This window comes from Heteronotia binoei, chromosome 4, assembly GCF_032191835.1.
Source record: "Heteronotia binoei isolate CCM8104 ecotype False Entrance Well chromosome 4, APGP_CSIRO_Hbin_v1, whole genome shotgun sequence".
Lineage (NCBI taxonomy): Eukaryota > Metazoa > Chordata > Lepidosauria > Squamata > Gekkonidae > Heteronotia > Heteronotia binoei.
Window position 1 is genome coordinate 11,372,869 of NC_083226.1, and position 20,042 is coordinate 11,392,910.

The 20,042-nt window shown below is 46.9% G+C and overlaps 1 protein-coding gene across 1 annotated transcript in view; it reads left to right on the plus strand.

Annotated features, from left to right (window-relative positions):
- A2M (alpha-2-macroglobulin) overlaps positions 1-20,042 on the plus strand; it is a 109,046-nt gene that overhangs the window by 58,436 nt on the left and 30,568 nt on the right. Inside the window, 6 exon segments of the mRNA XM_060236780.1 lie at positions 4,851-5,079; positions 7,201-7,327; positions 9,488-9,609; positions 15,725-15,776; positions 16,545-16,628; positions 18,221-18,397. Of these exon segments, the coding sequence (XP_060092763.1) occupies positions 4,851-5,079; positions 7,201-7,327; positions 9,488-9,609; positions 15,725-15,776; positions 16,545-16,628; positions 18,221-18,397 (791 nt within the window).

The window sequence follows — 20,042 nt, forward strand, 5'->3', positions numbered from 1 at the left end:
TGGGGGTGGAGCCAGGAGACTTTGGGGGCGGAGCCAAGAGCAAGGATGTTACAAGCATGATTGAACTCCAAGGGAGTTCTGGCCATCACATTTAAAGGGACAGCACACCTTTTTAAATGCCTTCCTTCCATAGGAAATAATGAAGGATAGGGGCAGCTTCTTTTGGGGCTCATAGAATTAGACCCCCCTGGTCCAATCGTTTTGAAACTTGGGGGGCTATTTTGGGGAGAGGCATTAGATGCTATACTGAAAATTTGGTGCCTCTACCTAAAAAAACAGTCCCCCCAGACGCCCCGATAACTCCAGCTCAATTCCCCATTATACCCTATGAGAATCAATCTCCACATAGGGAATAATGAAGTGCTCAGCAGACATTTCCCTTCCTCCCCCCTCCCGGTTTCTGGCGACTCTGAAGCGAGGGATTGGCCTCTCTACTCACGAGTTGCTGCCAACTTCTTCAAAGTAACACAGACACACCCTCCCAAGAGGAAGCCTTTCAATCGGAGACTGAAGCCTCCATAGGTGAAAAGTCACATGGTGATTGTGGGTGGCGGGGCTTCCCCTGCCGGCCAGCTCACTGGGGGCGGGAAAGAGCCTGGGAAAGCGGAAGAACCCCCGCTGGGACCTGGGGATTGGCAAGCCTAAAAAGATGGCATAAAACTTCACAAAGAACGCAATAGTAATACTAATTAACATTATATACATGTAGGATGGACTGCCTCCAGGTTGAGACTGGGAGACCTTCCAGGCTCCCAGAATTCCAACTGTTCTCCAGGTGACGGAGATCGGTTCTCCAGGAGGAAATGGTTGCTCTGGAGGGAGGGCCATATGTACATCCCTCCCCTCCCCACACCCTGCTCTCCACAGTTTCTACCCCCAGATTTCCAGAAATTTCCCTACCCACAGTTGCCAGCTTTATAGAAATAGACTAACGTACACAAAATTACACCTCATAAAACTGTTACAAATAATACTAAGACAATCCAGTTGGACACCTCATAAAACTGTTACAAATAATACTAAGACAATCCAGTTGGACCTGGAAATAATTCAAAATGCAGGAGAGCATTTCAGATTTGTGAGGCTACTGGCAAAGCCCTGACTTTGGTGACAATGCACCTTGCCTCAGGAGACGACGGGACATGAAGGATGGCCTGAGGGCCAGCCCCCACCCCCGCTCCTCCAGTGTTCTTGGAACTGTGACCCCATGTGTTTCAGTTCTATCAGTCTCTAGTGCTGGCATCCCTTACCTTTTTCATCAAATTCAAGAAATATCTGGGGACCAATTCAAGAAATAACTGGGGACTTTGGGGGTGAAGCCAAGAGACATTGGAGGTGGAGCCAGGAGCAAGGGTGTGACAAGCATAATTGAACTTCTTCCTGGGAAAGGAAAATGCCGAGCTGAGCTGCTTCTCATAACGGGAGCAGGCTGGAACTTTTGTTCGGGGTAGTAGAAGGCAAATCAATGCCTACTGCCTACTTTTCTCAGTGAGAGAAAGGTCCAAGACTTGCACGGAAACTTTAAAAAGAGATTTACCTTGGCTGAAAGGGAGCCCTGGAGGGGGTCTTCTTTGAGGCTTTGAGGGGTCTCGTGGAGTCTGCATAGTCAACGTCTGCAAAAGTTCTCAGAGTCATTGATTTGACATAAGCTCGTCAGGATCCTAACCTTCTTGGACATTTCTAAACAATTAAAGCTTTGAAAGACCAGTGGAAACTTGGATAACTGGAACAAAAGGTACAGAAGTTTTCTTTTCATTCCGGAGCTATTTATAGCTTAAAGGGACAAAATTAAAAGGTGGGACAAGCATAATTGAACTCCACACCTTTTTAAATGCCTTCCTTCCATAGAAAACAATGAAGGATAGGAGCACCTTCTTTTGGGGCTCTTTGAATTGGACCTCCTGGCCCAATCATTTTGAAACTTGCGGGGGGGGGGGTGTAGTTTGGGGAGAGGCATTGGAAGCTATACTGAAAATTTGGTGCCTCCACCTCAAAAAACAGCCCCTCCCCAGAGCCCCAAATACCCGCGGATCAATTCTCTATTATTTCCTGTGGAGATAAGTCCCCATAGGGAATAATGGAGTGCCCAGCAGACATTTCCCTCCCCCCACCCCACCGCTTTCTGATGACCCTGAAGCGCGGGGAGGGCCTCCAAACCGGGAGATCCCCTGCCCCCACCTGAGGATTGGCGACCCTATTTTTCACCCAGCATGCAGCTTTGGAATTTCGACACTGTGGTGGGCGTCACCATAAATTTAGGTTTGCCAGCCTCCAGGATCTTGTGGAATTATACTGATCTCCAGACTATAAATAGTTCCCCCTCTACAGAAATGGCTGCTTTGGGGGGTGAACGTTCCGGCGTTATTCCATCCTGAGGTCCCTCCTTTCTTCATATCCCACCCTGCCCAGGCTCCACCCCTCAATCTCCAGGAATTTGCTCACCTGGAGCTGGCAACCCTACACAAAAAGGGACCGTGTAGGGTTGCCAGCTCCAGGTGAGCAAATTCCTGGAGATTTTGGGGCTAGATGCTGAGGAGGGTGGTGTTTGGGGAGGGGAGGGACTTTGATGGGGTTATAGTGCCATAAAGCCCACCTTCCAACGTGGCCATTTTCTCCAGGAGAACGGTCCTCTATAATCTGAAAATCAGTTGTAATTCCAGAAGATTGCCAGCCTTCACTTGGCAGTTGGCTAACCATGGAAGGCTAAGCCAGTAATAACGTGGCTGCCACAGTAGGCAGGGCCAATCACAAAATGGCCACCATGGGAGGCGGAGCCAGTCACAAAATGCCAGGGATGAGGTTATGCCTAACTCTTAAAATAGATATTCATAATTTCAGGCAGATACTGTGTTTCACAGGATGCCTTTGAATATTAAGAGAATGTTTCAAAATGTTTTCTAGCAACTCAACAAAATAAGCATGCCTATTGAACAAGCTAAGAAACTCTCATCGGGCAGTTTGTGTCTTCATTCTACAGGCATCTAATTCATTTACGAAAAGATGTTCCTTCTGCTGCCTGTCCCCTCTACAGGAGCCCTGCCTTTCACTAGCCCAGCCATCTTTAGCCGCCCTGAGTCCGCTTGCGGAGAGGGCGGGATATAAGTCGAATGTAATAAATAAATAATAAATAAATAAACCTGCACTATTACTTGTTGGTGCTGAATAGCTGGTTAAAAAGATATTGGATTTATACTTCACCCTCTACTCCGAATCTCAGAGTGGCTCACAAACTCCTTTACCTTCCTCCCCCACAACAGGCACCCTGTGAGGTGGGTAGGGCTGAGAGAGCTCTGACAGAAGCTGTCCTTTCAAGGACAGAGTCTCAGAATGGCCCACAATCTCCTTTACCTTCCTCCCCCACAGCAGACACCCTGTGAGGTGGGTGGGGCTGAGAGGACTCTCACAGCAGCTGCCCCTTCAAGGACAGAGTCTCAGAGCGGCTCACAATCTCCTTTACCTTCCTCCCCCACAGCAGACTGTGAGTCTCAGAGCGGCTTACAATCTCCTTTACCTTCCTCCCCCATAACAGACACCCTGTGAGATGGGTGGGGCTGAGAGGGCTCTCCCAGCAGCTACCCCTTCAAGGACAGAGTCTCAGAGTGGCCTACAATCTCCTTTCCCTTCCTCCCCCACAACAGACACCCTGTGAGGTGGGTGGGGCTGAGAGAGCTCTCACAGTAGCTGCCCCTTCAAGGATAGAGTCTCAGAGTGGCTCACAATCTCCTTTCCCTTACTGCTCTTAGTTTAAACCTTTCCTTCCCTTCCCTTCCCTTAGAAGCTCATTGATACACGCCTATCATACACAATAAAACATCTCTACATTAAAACAACTCCATAGGGTTACCAGGTCCCTCAGACCTGCAGGTGGGAGATGAGGTGTAAACTTACCAGGAACGAGGAGAATCCCTGAAAATAAATGCAATGTGCCTACATGATCTGGAAGTGACATGGGCACATCAGGGATGTTGGGGGGCGATGCTCTGGTTTTGGGGCAAAACTCTGGTAGCTTTAGGGGGAGGTGTTTGTGAGTTTCCTGCATTGTGCAGGGGGTTGGACTAGATGACCCTAGAGGTCCCTTCCAACTCTATGATTCTACCATAGAGTTTTGCCCCCAAATCAGAGTACCCTCCTCCAATGTCACACAGATATGTTTATTTCCAGCTTCTTGTTTGTTTGGGAGTTGGGGTAATTTAGGGGCAAGAGCCCCGTGGCGCAGAGTAGTAAAGCTGCAGTACTGCAGTCCTAAGCTTTGCGACCTGAGTTCGATCCCGGCAGAAGCTGGGTTCAGGTTGCCGGCTCAAGGTTGACTCAGCCTTCCATCCTTCCGAGGTCGGTCAAATGAGTCCCCAGCTTGCTGAAGGAAAAGCGTAGATGACTGGGGAGGGCAATGGCAAACCATCCTGTAAAAAGTCTGCCGTGAAAACGTCGTGATGTGATGTCACCTCAGAGTTGGAAATGACTGGTGCTTGCACAGGGGACTACCTTTCCTTTTACTAATTGGGGGGCAGAGAGGAGCTCCAGAAGCCAGGAGTTCCTGCCTGCAGTGGAGGGTCTCTCATCCCTAGGATCCCCTGGAATCACAGCTTGTTTCCAGACTACAGGGATCAGTTCCGCTGGAGAAAATGGAGGGTGGACTCTACGGCATTGTCTCCCACTGAGGTCCCTGTCTTCCCCAGGCTCCATCCATAAATCTCCAGGAGTTTCCTAACCTAGATTTGGCACCATGATATGCTCCAACCCCACGCCAGACGGTCGGGGGAGCCTAGCGACTCTGAATTCCACCCTCGAATCTCCATGAATTCCCCAACCTGAAGTTGGCAACCCTAATTCCTTCTCACCCTTTTTACCAGCTCTGATGGACATGCAAATGTGCCAGTGACCATTCCAGACACCATCACCGACTGGAGTGCGAATGCCTTCTGTACATCAGCGGAGGCCGGCTTCGGCCTCTCCGATACTGTCTCCCTCACAGGCTTCCAGCCCTTCTTTGTGGAACTCACCATACCTTACTCGGTGGTGCGAGGGGAAGCCTTTGAGCTGAAGGCCACTGCCTTCACCTATCTACAAGATTGCATCAGAGTGAGTAATGTTTACTGTCTGGCTTGCACCCCAAAGCCTGAACTCCCTTTGCCTCTCCATCCACGCTTGAAAGTACATCCCACCTGTTGAATCCTGGGACTCTTGTGCTAAAGTCCCATTCCTGTTTGCAACTCCCTCAGGAACCTTCTACCTCTGCGCCTTGGATCCAGTCGTCTGTCGGTGGAAGGCACAGCTGCAGAAGGGCTTGGGGTGGGGCAGTGAGGCCCAGGAGGGAAAAAAAGAAAAAAAAAATAAGGCTTCAGTAGAGGCTCAGCTACTTACTGGCCATAGTTGCTGCTGATTCCTGGACCTACCTAGAATAACAAAAGTAGCTGTAGAAATCAGGGCTTCTTTTGTAGGAAAAGCCCAGCAGGGACTCATTTGCATATTAGGCCACACCCCTTGACCCCATGCCAGCCAGAACTGCATTCCTGTGTGTTCCTGCTAAAAAAAAAAGAACTGGTAGATATCATCAGAGACTCTGTGGTAAGGTTACCAGGGATTCTGTGATCAGAACTTCTAACATAGTAGGGCTACTAGCACAGGGCGGGGAAATTCCTAAAGATTTGAAGGTGCAGCCAGAGGTAGGACCTCAACAGTGTACAATACTATAGAGCCAACCCTCCAAGCCACCCTTTTTCTCCAGAGAACACAAGAACACAAGAGAAGCCATGTTGGATCAGGCCAGTGGCCCATCCAGTCCAGCACTCTGTGTCACATAAGAGAAGCCCTGTTGGATCAGGCCAATTGCGCATCCAGTCCAACACTCTGTGTCACATAAGAACATAAGAGAAGCCCTGTTGAATCAGGCCAATGGCCCATCCAGTCCAACACTCTGTGTCACATAAGAACATAAGAGAAGCCCTGTTGGATCAGGCCAATGGCCCATCCAGTCCAGCACTCTGTGTCACATAAGAACATAAGAGAAGCCATGTTGGATCAGGCCAATGGCCCATCCAGTCCAGCACTCTGTGTCACATAAGAACATAAGAGAAGCCATGTTGGATCAGGCCAGTGGCCCATCCAGTCCAGCACTCTGTGTCACATAAGAACATAAGAGAAGCCATGTTGGATCAGGCCAATGGCCCATCCAGTCCAACACTCTGTGTCACATAAGAACATAAGTGAAGCCATGTTGGATCAGGCCAGTGGCCCATCCTGTCCAACACTCTGTGTCACATAAGAGCATAAGAGAAGCCATGTTGGATCAAGCCAATGGCTTGTGAAATCTGAGAGGATGAATAAGAAGAGGTATGGTTGAGAACCCTGGATGGAGAGCCAGCATGGTGTCATGCTTAAGAACAGCAGACTCTAATCTGGAGAACTGGGTTTGCTTCCCTGCTCCTCCCCATGAAACCTGCTGGGTGATCTTGGGCCAGTCGCCATTCTCTTAAGATCTCTCTCAGCCACACCTACACCTCACAAGGTGCCTGTTGTGGGGAGAGGAAGGAAAAGCAATCGCAGGCAGCTTTGAGACTCTCTAAGGCAGAGAAAAGCAAGGCATAAAAACCCGCTCTTCTCTTTCTTCTGTATAGTTTCTCACATCACCCCACAGCTTGCAAAAGTTACTTGCAGAAGCAAGCAAAACGCTAAATAAGAAACAGGAGAGCAGGCATGATGTCTGCCAGCATCTCAGTTAGGGTTGCCAGCCTCCAGGTGGGGCCTGGAGTTCTCCTGGAGTTACAACTCCTCTCCAAAGTATAGCGATTGGAGGAAATGGCAGCTACGAAGGGTCAACTCTATGGTATATCTCTAGGAGAAATGGAAGTCCTAGAATGACATTACATCATTACATTCAAACACTGTCCTCCCCAGGCACCCCTTCCCAAATCTCCATGAATTTCCCAAGAGAGAGCTGGCAACCTTAAAATACCGTAGAACACAATTATAGAACTAGATGAAAGTGAAGCACCTTTCCCTGCCCCATACCTTTGTGACTTTGCCCCCCTAGAACCTTCTCATCGCCTCCTCTCTCCTGTCCTGACCGCCTCCTCTTTTTCCGAGCCCCTCCTTAGAGCAACAGAGAGCTTCCCCTTCCCAGTAATACCTTTTCGTCGATGGACAGGTGGGCATATCCTTGGCTTCCTCCCCAGTAACATTTTTTTTGTTGTCGATGGACAGGTAAGCATATCGTTGGCTCCCTCTCCGGACTTTGTGGCTTCTTCGCTAGGAAATGAGGAAGAATCTTACTGCCTGTGTACAAATGAAAGGCAAACCGTGTCATGGACGGTCACGCCAGAAACTTTGGGTAAGCCTTGGAGTCGGGGATAAAGTGGGCGGGGGGAGGGGGAGAAACTATCTTTTAATTCAGGAGGGAAAGGGTCTTACTGCTATCTGATCAAGGATAGACAGCAAGGATAAAGAGAGCAATTCTATTGTGTATAGGGTAGCCAAGTCCAATTCAAGAAATATCTGGGGACTTTGGGGGTGGAGCCAGAAGACTTTGGGGGTGGAGCCAGAAGAATTTGGGGTGGAGCCAGGAGATCTATCTGGCCCAGGCTCCTTCCCGCCCCCAGTCAGCTGGCCAGCAAGGGAAGCCCCGCCCCCAGAGGACCATGTGCCTTCCCACCTCCGGAGGCTTCAGGCTCCGATTGAAAGGCTTCCTCTTGGGATGGTGTCTCTGTGTGACTTTGAAGAAGGTGGCAGCAACTCATGAGTAGAGAGGCCAATCCCTCGCTTCAGAGTCGCCAGAAACGGGGGCGGGGGAGGGAAACGTCTGCTGAGCACTTCATTATTCCCTATGTGGAGATCGATTCTCATAGGGTATAATGGGGAATTGATCTGGAGGTTTCAGGGGCTCTGGGGGAGCTGTTTTTTGAGGTAGAGGCACCAAATTTTCAGTATAGTATCTAGTGCCTCTCCCCAAAGTACCCCCCCCCCAAGTTTCAAAACGATTGGACCAGGGGGTCCAATTCTATGAGCCCCAAAAGAAGGTGCCCCTATCCTTCATGATTTCCTATGGAAGGAAGACATTTAAAAAGGTGTGCTGTCCCTTTAAATGTGATGGCCAGAACTCCCTTGGAGTTCAATTATGCTTGTCACACCCTTGCTCCTGGCTGCATCCCCAAAGTCTCCTGGCTCCACCCCCAAAGTCTCCTGGCTCCACCCCCAAAGTCCCCAGATATTTCTTGAATTGGACTTGGCAACCCTAGGGGTCCATGACCTTTTTGAGCCTGGGGGTCCCTTTCAGTTCTGACACAGGGCAGTGTGAGTGCAATCACAGAATGGCTGTCAAAATCACAAAATGGATGCTGCTGGAGGCGGGGCCAACTACAAAATGTCAGGGACTGCATTTACATATATCACTCTATGGGTGCGGTCACACGTATCATTAGTGACGACACAGCTCCGTCTGGCTGACGGATTAAATGTGTTCGTTCAGACATGCACATCTAGCAATCGAGCGTCATCCGGGGTCATTCCGACTTGCTGCAGATCAGTACCGCATTAATTTGACAGCACATAAAGTCCGGCCCTTTTTCAAAACAGCGGCACAAGATCAGCTTTTTGTTGTTTGGACAGCTCACGCGCGATACTGCCTCTCACCTTTAAAAAAAAAAAAAAAAAGCCCCAGCAGACATGCGCATTGCCAGATCATCCGGGAATCTGAGGTGACGCTTCTGCTTCTCCAATCAACACAGGATCGGAGGGGGGGGGGAAACGTTATCCCACTATTCAGAACAGGAAAAAATTCTTTTTTTTCAATGTGGAGGATTTCAAGATATCATTGTCACTGCCAATTTCTAGGAAAATATTTCCTGGCAGTTGCGTGGTTTGGATCGGCAACGTTAATTCTGGAAACTTTCGCCCTTCCCCCCTGCCTCTGAAGAAAGTTTTGATTTCCCAGCTCCAAACAGTCGGGCGCATGTTCAATGGACCCCCTCCCCTCCCAGAAATCACCATCTGATTACGCATGCTCCAAGAAAGGAGCGTGATAGTATTGGATGTCTGATCGCGCACAACAGAATGAATCGCATTCTTGGATGCTCGTCTGAACTGCCCTGCATCGAATCAATATTCAGCGGTTCAGATTTGAGCGCTACGCACCCGCTTTTAATGGTAGGTGTGACCGCACCCTATTAGTAACTCTTCAACATTTCGGGCAGAAGCTTGGTTTAGCGGGAAGCACAGCCAATCGGAAGCCTCGCTGGGCAGAAGCCCCACCGAATCCTGCCTGTTTTCTGAGAGAACTTGATGGGCACCAGGGAAACTGTCCTGGTGCCAAGAGGCACCACATTGGGGACTTCTGCATTAAACGGACAGCACAGTCTGAACACAGAGGCTGGCCTGAGACCCCTCCTAGCCTCTGGCCTTATTGCTGTGTTCCTCTGAAGGGGCTGGGAAGAACTACATGGGAAAGCAAGGCTGGTGATTTATAGCCCTGAGGAGGAGGCCATTTCTGTTCCAGGTGAAGTGAACATCACAGTGACCGCCAAGTCCCTGGACTCCGAACAGCTGTGCGGGAATGAAATAGCGAAGACCCTCAGCGAAGGACAAACAGACACCGTGATCAAGCCACTTTTAGTCGAGGTTTGTGGCCTGCTTCAATTCTTGGGGGTGGTCGGGGATCACAGACACAGAATCGTAAATATTTACGCAGGTAAACCAGCTCTCCCTGGATCACAAAAAGCCAGTATATACTGAAAAATAAACTGGATTCTTCCCAAAGCACGGAGGAGGTGGGGAATGAATCTTGAAAGGGAAAGGGAAACCCACAATGCAACCAACCGCTCTTAGTTCATCCAGGCAGTTTGGTGTAGTGGTGAAGTGTGCGGACTCTTCTCTGGGAGAACCGGGTTTGATTCCCCACTCCTCCACTTGCACCTGCTAGAATGGCCTTGGGTCAGTCATAGCTCTCTTATCTGGGAGAACCGGATTTGATTCCCCACTCCTCCACTTGCACCTGCTGGAATGGCTTTGGGTCAGCCATAGCTCTCTTATCTGGGAGAACCAGATTTGATTCCCCACTCCTCCACTTGCACCTGCTAGCATGGCCTTGGGTCAGCCATAGCTCTGGCAGAGGTTGTCCTTGAAAGGGCAGCTGCTGTTAAGAGCTCTCTCAGCCCCACCCACCTCACAGGGTGTCTGTTTTTGGGGAGGAAGGGAAAGGATATTGTGAGCCGCTCTGAGATTCAGAGTGGAGGGTGGGATATAAATCCAATTTCTTCTTCTTCTTTCTCCTTGTCTTCTTCCACCTCCCCTCCTCCCCCCATTCAGTGTGCCGTGAGTTGAGGTGAGTTTAGCTGGTCACTCCAGAAGCTCTCACCTCCCTCTACCCACTTTATTGGAGGCAGGGCCCCAAGGTGCAGTCTATACATTCCCCACCTGGACAGGCAAGGGGAATGGGGGTGGGGGGGAAGAGTGCTGAAGTCATACCTGTGTGATGGCCACCCCTTATGAGGTCTGCAAAGCCAGAGATGTTCAGAGGTGGTTTGCTACTTCCAGCCTCTGCATAGCAGCCCTGGGCTTCCTTGGAGGTCTCCCACTCCCACCCAAGCACTAACCAGAGCCAGCCCTGCTGATCTCTCAAGTTCTCATGCGATCAAGTTAGCCTGAGCCTGGCCACTCTGCAGGTCAGAGTAGGCAAGAAGAGACAACTCCCCAACTGCAGAGTGCTGCAAGAAATAGAAGTTGACAAATCATACTTGTCTTTGTAATACTGGTCCTGTGGTGAAGTAAAAAGTACAGGATGAAAAGCTTTGGGGGTAGGGGCAGTGCATGTGTGCAAGAGAGAGAGAGAGAGAGAATGTTCTTCAGTGGGAAAGAGAGAGAATGTTCTTCAGTGGGAAAGAGAGAGAGAGAGAGAATGTTTTTCAGTGGGAAAGAGAGAAAGTTCTTCAGTGGGAAAGAGAGAGAGAGAGAATGTTCTTCAGTGGGAAAGAGAGAATGTTCTTCAGTGGGAAAGAGGGAGAATGTTCTTCAGTGGGAAAGAGAGAGAGAGAATGTTCTTCAGTGGGAAAGAGAGAGAGAGAGAGAGAATGTTCTTCAGTGGGAAAGAGAGAAAGTTCTTCAGTGGGAAAGAGAGAGAGAGAGAGAATGTTCTTCAGTGGGAAAGAGAGAGAGAGAATGTTCTTCAGTGGGAAAGAGAGAGAGAGAATGTTCTTCAGTGGGAAAGAGAGAATGTTCTTCAGTGGGAAAGAGAGAGAGAGAGAATGTTCTTCAGTGGGAAAGAGAGAATGTTCTTCAGTGGGAAAGAGAGAGAGAGAGAGAATGTTCTTCAGTGGGAAAGAGAGAATGTTCTTCAGTGGGAAAGAGAGAGAGAGAGAGAATGTTCTTCAGTGGGAAAGAGAGAGAATGTTCGTCAGTGGGAAAGAGAGAGAGATAGAATGTTTTTCAGTGGGAAAGAGAGAATGTTCTTCAGTGGGAAAGAGAGAGAGAGAATGTTCTTCAGTGGGAAAGAGAGAGAGAGAGAATGTTCTTCAGTGGGAAAGAGAGAGAGAGAGAGAATGTTCTTCAGTGGGAAAGAGAAAGAGAGAGAGAATGTTCTTCAGTGGGAAAGAGAGAGAGAGAATGTTCTTCAGTGGGAAAGAGAGAGAGAGAGAGAATGTTCTTCAGTGGGAAAGAGAGAGAGAGAGAATGTTCGTCAGTGGGAAAGAGAGAGAGAGAGAATGTTCTTCAGTGGGAGAGAGAGAATGTTCGTCAGTGGGAAAGAGAGAGAGAGAGAATGTTCTTCAGTGGGAAAGAGAGAGAGAGAGAATGTTCTTCAGTGGGAAAGAGAGAGAGAGAGAATGTTCTTCAGTGGGAAAGAGAGAGAGAGAATGTTCGTCAGTGGGAAAGAGAGAGAGAGAGAGAATGTTCTTCAGTGGGAAAGAGAGAGAGAGAGAATGTTCTTCAGTGGGAAAGAGAGAGAGAGAGAATGTTCGTCAGTGGGAAAGAGAGAGAGAGAGAGAATGTTCTTCAGTGGGAAAGAGAGAGAGAGAGAATGTTCTTCAGTGGGAGAGAGAGAGAGAGAGAGAGAATGTTCTTCAGTGGGAAAGAGAGAGAGAGAATGTTCCTCAGTGGGAAAGAGAGAGAGAGAGAATGTTCTTCAGTGGGAAAGAGAGAGAGAATGTTCTTCAGTGGGAAAGAGAGAGAGAGAATGTTCGTCCGTGGGAAAGAGAGGTTGTGACAAGTATAATTGAACTCCAAAGGGAGTTCAGGCCATAACATTTAAAGGGACCACACACATTTTAAATGCCTTCTCTCCACTGGAAATAATGAAGGATAGGGGCACATTCTTTTGGGGCCCATAGAATTGGACCCCCTGTTCCAATCCTTTTGAAAGGGGGGGTATTTTGAGGAGAGGCATCAGATACTATGCTGAAAATTTGGTGCCTCTATCTCAAAAACACTGCCCCCCCCCCCAAACCCCAGATACCTGCCGATCAATTCTCCATTATACCCTCTGGGAATCGGTCTCCATAGAGTATAATGGAGTGCCCAGCAGACATTTCCCTCCCCCCGCCACTTTCTGATAATACTGAAGTGAGGGAGGGCCTCCAAACTGGGGATTCCCTGCCCGCACCTGGGGATTGGCAACCCTAGAAAGCGGGGGTGGGGGGGTGGAAATGTCTGCTGAAGAGCCTGAAAACAGTTGCTATCTCACATTTTTACTAGCCTCACAGATAGTCAGGCTACTCATACAGGACCAAAAAAGACAGTGTCTCATGCCCCTGGAGGTAATTTTGGCCACTGCAAGTGACTAAAAATGGCAGTTTACAAGCATATCCCATGTCCATTGATATGGAGAGACAACAACCCTTTATACAGGTTGAATCCCATGTCACTGAATGCGTTGGGTGCACGGGGCGAGGGTGGGGAGAAGGATTGTGCCCACTGATGTTCTCATGCATTGACTGGTTCTGGGCACACAAAGTGGGTTGCCAGCCTCCAGGTGGGACCTGGGAAGGGCTCCCAGACACCTGCTAGGGACTGGGCTTCCCCTGGTTTGGGGCCCACAACCTGCCAGCACGGAGCTGGCTGCCAGGGGGGGATCCTTGCCCTCAAAGAGCTCCGTTGCACCCAATGCGTCCAGCACAATGGCATCACTCAGAAGTGATGACATCACACCGGGCACGTTACGTGAGGAGTGCTCTAGTAATTTGAGTAAAAAGTATATGGCACCATAGAGTTTTTACCCCAATGGCTGGCATGTTTCCATGCAATATGCCCAGTGTGATTACTTCGCTCCTGGGTGATGTCATCGCACAAAGCATGCACAAGAAACTCCCCCCTCCCCCGGGAGCCAGGTAAGACCTGGCAACCCTAGACCTGGAGATCCCCTGGAATTACAGTTCATATCCCTACTACAGAGATCAGTTCCCCTGGAGAAAATGGCTGCTTTGGAGAACGTAAGAACATAAGAGAAGCCATGTTGGATCAGGCCAATGGCCCATCCAGTCCAACACTCTGAGTCACATAAGAACATAAGAGAAGCCATGTTGGATCAGGCCAATGGCCCATCCAGTCCAACACTCTGTGTCACATAAGAACATAAGAGAAGCCATGTTGGATCAGGCCAGTGGCCCATCCAGTCCAACACTCTGTGTCACAAAAGAACATAAGAGAAGCCATGTTGGATCAGGCCACTGGCCCATCCAGTCCAACACTCTGTGTCACATAAGAACATAAGAGAAGCCCTGTTGGATCAGGCCAATGGCCCATCCAGTCCAACACTCTGTGTCACATAAGAACATAAGAGAAGCCCTGTTGGATCAGGCCTGTGGCCCATCCAGTCCAACACTCTGAGTCACATAAGAACATAAGAGAAGCCATGTTTGATCAGGCCAATGGCCCATCCAGCCCAACACTCTGTGTCACAGAAGAACATACGAGAAGCCATGTTGGATCAGGCCAATGGCCCATCCAGTCCAACACTCTGTGTCACATAAGAACATAAGAGAAGCCCTGTTGGATCAGGGCAATGGCCCATCCAGTTCAACACTCTGAGTCACATAAGAGAAGCCATGTTGGATCAGGTCAATGGCCCATCCAGTCCAACACTCTGTATCACACAGTGGCCAAAAATTTATACACACACACACACACACATATACACATATATATACACACTGTGGCTAATAGCCACTGATGGACCTCTGCTCCATATTTTTATCCAACCCCCTCTTAAAGTTGGCTATGCTTGTAGCCACCGCCACCTCCTGTGGCAGTGAATTCCACATGTTAATCACCCTTTGGGTGAAGAAGTACCTCCTTTTATCCATTCTAACCCGACTGCTCATCAATTTCATTGAATGCCTCGAGTTCTTGTATTGTGAGAAAGGGAGAAAAGGACTTCTTTCTCTACCTTCTCCATCCCATGGTGGGTGGACTCTTGTGACATTACCGTATACCCTGCTGAAGTTCCTCTCCTCCGCAAGCTCCATCCTCAAATCTCTGGGAGATCTTCGACCTGAGCTGGCAACTGTAGCACACAAGACGCTACCCTATCATGAAATCTCCGCCATTCTCTGCTTTCCTGTTCTCACATTCAGCACATCCCCTCCACTATCTCTATATGTGGTGTGTGTCATGTGATTGGGTGAAAAAATATTGGGAAATGGCTCACAAAATGTTACAACAGATATCGAAGACTTAAATTCGATTCAAACCAGAACTATTTTTATTGAATATTTTTTCCAAAAGAATATTCAAAGGAAACAAGACATTTGATGGTATATATTATTACGACTGCAAGGATTTTATTAGCAAAAAACTGGTTTAAAACCAATTTTATTGTTTTCGCAACATATTGAAAGACACTTATCAGATATAAAATTCAAAATACTGATCAATACGTTACAAAGTTTCCACCTCCCCCCCAGCCCTCTATTTCTTGACCTCCGCCGGTGCTTAAATCAATTAAAAAGAAAAGAAAGGTAACATTCACGCTTATAGAATCTTCTCTTCCTGTTTACCTTAATCTAAAATAAACCAAGACTATATATTGATTATTATTAAAGTTAACCCTATATTTATCACATAGTCTAACTTCTACTAAGTTATATATCAGATCGGAAATCCATGTTACCATTTTATCTTCCCCTTAAAAGTTCAGATAATATTGTCAAAATTTATTAGCAAAAAACTGGAAACGTCCAGAAATCCCAAGAAAAAAAAATAACTAATTGAAATAATATTAGATACAGCAAAATTGGACAAACTTTCATCTCTCTTGAAAGAGAGATGGGTTCAAGGGATAGAGAACCTTTGGAATCCCTTGTATATATAGTTTGATGCAATTGTGATAAGCCTGCCTTTTATATATAATGTTAGTAGTATGAAACTGTGTTTTTGGAATGCTTGATTTTTAAGACAAGAATATTTTAACAGATCAAAAATGGAAATTTGCTAGGACTTCTAGTGAAAAACTTCTTGGTATGCTTTTTATGATTTACCGAGTACTGAATAATGCCAAAACGGAATAGCGAAACTCTCTTTTACTCCTGATTTCCCTTCCCTTTTCTTTCTTTAAACTGAATAAAATATTTAAAATTATATGTGGGGTGTATGTGTGTGTGGGGGGGATTTTTTGGGTTCTACTCCTATTATGTTTCCTCCCCCTTGTTAGCATAGAAACTGTTTCTGTAGCTGCCTATTGTGCGTTTCTGGCCCAGATTCTCACCTCCCCACTCCCCTTTCCCCTCTCTCTTGTCTCTGCATGAAGCCTGAAGGAGTGGAGAAGGAGGTGGTCTTTGGCTCCTTGGTCTGCGGAGCTGGTAAGTGCCTCTTTACGCAGGGCTATGAGAGCCAGAAACCTTCCCTCTAGCTGAGGGGTCCAGATGCAGGTCAGCCTAAGCTGGTGCTTTTGCACAGTGACCTTTCTTTGGGCCGTTGGGAAGGCATGAAGCAGATCTCCAGGTACCACCAGAAGGGGGATGCCCTATGATGAACCCACTGCCCTTTAGCCATATTGGCCATTAGAAGCCCACCTCAGCTGTGTCCAAGAGTAGCCCCAAGAGATCCCTGGCCCCCGCTGTGTATTTCCCAAGTCAGTCATGCACAGAGATTCTGTACACACCTAGAATGGATTGAGGGATCATTCTGGTTTGTGCAGTCTACTCCAGAGTCCCGGTTGTGCCAAACAGATTCAATCTACATTCCCCCAAAGCTTTCCTCATCTGATGCCATGCTTCTAACCCTTACCCTTTGGAGAGCTCCTTTCACTGTTCCGGAACTGCCTGGAAGAGACAGCTCGTGATAAGCTGATCAAAAGACGAAAAATAGTCACAGAATGGAAGTTCTCTGGATGGATAGAATTTCTTTTTCTCTATTTTTTTTTTTTTTACTGGATTGTCTTCTGTCGGAGAAGACCCATGCACATGTTGGATGCAGAGGACAGGAAGGGAAAAAATGATGGAGGAGAGTCAGGCTCAAAAATGCATGCATCGGGTGGAGGGAATAGAGGCTGAGTGGGGACAGGGAAATCAGACAGCAGAAGGCAACAGGCAAAGATGTCTCTCTCTCATTCTCTGTTTTGCATGCAGGAGAGAAAGAGGCTGCCCCCGTTTCCCTAAAGGTACCAGAAAATGTAGTGGAAGGCTCAGCCAGGGCCTATTTCTGTGTGCTGGGTAAGTTTACTTTTATTTACAATATTTATGAACCACTTTTATGCCTAATCTTGGCCACCAAGGTGGCTAACAATTAGCCTAGACTTAATAAAAAGTACACCACAAAAACAGTTAAAACCTGAGCTAAATTAATATATAAAACTGCAAGCAGAAAATTAAAACACAAGACAGGGAGAAGAGGTCATTGAGAGAGAAATAAAAAAAAAGTCTTCACTCAATGGCAGAAGATGGTGATAAAAGGAGACTGACAAATATCTAGGGGAGAGAATTCTGTAATCTTGGTGCCACAACAGAAAAGGCCTTTCTCAAGTTGCTAAACACCTGATCTCAGAAGGTCGGAGTACCTAAAGGAAGGCTTTACAGGATGACTGGGTAAGGTTCATACAGGAATAAGCAGTTTGATGATATCCTGCCCTCCCTGAATTGGGCTTGGATGTAAATTAAGAATCAAGGTAGATGGGCCTAAAGTGTATGCCGGATGTTCAGTGATGTAATGCTGAATCGACCACTAGAGGAAGTAAAACACATGTAGGAAAGAGGAAAAAAAACCTAAAAAAAGGAACACACAAACAAGGAAAATGAGATTATGGAAAAGTCTATTCAGTCGGGCTTACTCCAAGAAATGAATACTGTTACAGTACAATGCTATGCAGAATTACTCCAGTCTAAGCCTAGTATTTTCACATACCGTTTTCGCACACAGCTTACCACGCAGTCACAATCCTGTTCCCTCCACAGCGTCCGGTGGGATTTCCCACCATCTGCGCCGGAGTTACAGGAAGTGCCGTGGCTTTTGCGTAGCAAACGTAAACTGGGTTTTAGCGGTTTATGTTTGCTACGCAAAAGCCGCGGCACTTCCTGTAACTTCGGCGCAGATGGTGGGAAATCCGATCAGACGCTGCGGAGGGAACAGGATTATGACTGCGTGGTAAGCTGTGTGCGAAAACGGTCCCAGTTTTAAAAGTTTTATTAGTTTCAAGGAATTAGGGATAGGGAATAGGAAGGGATAAGAAATAAAGATTACAAATCAGTCTTAATCTGCATAAAAAATGCTTTCAAAGAATACAAGTCTACATCTGCAATACTTTCTTAAAATGCATTGTCACATATTATTGTCTCTAAACTATGCATCATCAACATTTTGATATTTTATATTATAAATCTTTTTGTTAAAATATCTATTGAAATTGACATTTCCAATAAAGGCAATCTTGTAATACAGAATACAGGAAAAAGGAGATAAGCCTAGTATTTTCAATAGACTTAGTAAGGTGTAACTTTGCATAGCATTCAGAAATGGAATCTTTGGGGCCGCTGAAACGTCCAGTCACCTGTTCAGACTCCCAGAAGAGTCCACGACCTCTGATTTTATGTATCCTCCTTGGTGTCCATTTTTGTCCTATCTCACCATTCTCTCAGTGTGCATTTCCCTTACCTTTCCCCCAAATGTCCTTAGTGACTTCATCCATCTCCTTACTTCTTTTTCTGGCTCTCTCATTCCTTGTGATTCGGTGGTTCTTCTTTTTGCTTACCTCCCACAGCATTTCTCTCTTCCAAATGGCCTTGACCTGTGTCCTCTTCTTCCCTTCAAGGCGATATCTTGGGTACAGCGATACAGAACCTGCAGCACCTTCTCCGGCTTCCCTATGGCTGTGGGGAACAGAACATGGTCCTCTTTGCCCCTAACATCTATATCCTGGACTATCTCAACACGACAGAGCAGCTGACTGAAGAAATCCGGTCCAAGGCCATCAGCTACCTGGTCTCTGGTGAGGAGACTCGCAGATTTTGCTTGTTACCAAAGGGGTCCCCCAGCCTTTTTCAGCCTGCAAGCACCTTTGGAATTGTGTGATGTGCATAGACACAAAATGGCTGCCACAGGAGCTGAAGTCAGCCACAAAATGGCTGCCACAGGAGGTGAAGTCAGCCACAAAATGGCTGCCACAGGAGCTGAAGTCAGCCACAAAATGGCTGCCACAGGAGCTGAAGTCAGCCACAGAGTGGCTGCCTCAGCTTTTTCCAAAATAGTAACAGACCAAAAAAATCACAGTGGTAGAAACCAACAGTTAGAAAGATACACTGTGAATAAGAGACATCCAACATCAAATAAAAACTATCAAAACCTTAATAAAAATTCAAAAATTTCATGAGAAATGTACGTGGAATTTTATATTATAAATTAGCAAAATAACACAACACATACAATAGAATATTTCATTCACAACATTTGTAACGTAAGGGAAAAAATCACAAACAAGTAATACTCTAAGCAATCCATTTCAATCACAAAAATATCAACAAGGTCCAAAATCCATGATATGTCAAAGAAGTCCTCCAGAATACCTCAAAGAAGCAGAATGTGGTTTCTGGAGATAATCAGTACACATAGAATCATAGAGTTGGAAGGGACCTCCAGGATCATGTAGTCCAACCCCTTTGCACAATGCAGAAAACTCACAAACCCCTCTCCCTAAATTCACAGGATCTTCATTGCTGTCAGATGGCCATCTAGCCTCTGTTTCAAAACCTTAAAACATGTTTCAAGATTCTTTTTTTTTTTTTTAAGGAAGATATATAGTCACATCTGCTGGTCAGTTTCATAACACTTTATTGTTGGGCATGTTTATTCAAAAGACCTTCTGTTACATTCACAAAAAGAAGAGGCCCGTGGGAGTAAATGGGGACAAAGCGTAGTTTCCTAAACAGAATGCATCTTCAACATTAATCCAGCTTGAATAAATATTCGAATCTTTATTAAGGTTGAACATATGAACATATGAAGCTGCCTTATACTGAATCAGACCCTCAGTCCATCAAAGTCAGTATTGTCTACTCAGATTGGCAGCGGCTCTCCAGGGTCTCAAGCTGAGGTTTTCCACACCTATTTGCCTGGATCCTTTTTTAGTGGAGATGCCAGGGATTGAACCTGGGACCTTCTGCTTCCCAAGCAGATGCTCTGCCACTGAGCCCCCGTCCCTCCCCAGGTTTTGACAGATAGTTGTGATTAGATATTGGACTTCTCTTATTCACAGTGTATCCTTACAGCACACAGTGAAGGTCCTTGTGCTGCGGCAGCAGCTGCTGCAAAGCACACTTTAAAAACTCTCCACAGCCAGTCAAATCAAATTTTAAAAAAAAACCTTCATTACACATTGCATAAGCAGATTTCGAAGCATCGAGAGATAACACAAATAACGATCAAAGTTTTTAAAGGTTGAGGGGGGAAAGGAGTTACCCAAGGTTATTAACAATCAGCCCATGGAGCCAAGAGATATCTTATTATCTTGATAGATAATATGAGGGTTCCCATCAGATGTGCAGCCAATCAGATCTCCAGTGTCCAATCAGAAGCCTTGCTGGGCAAAAGCCCCATCCGGGCACAGGGACGGCCCTAGACACAGCTAATTTCTGCCT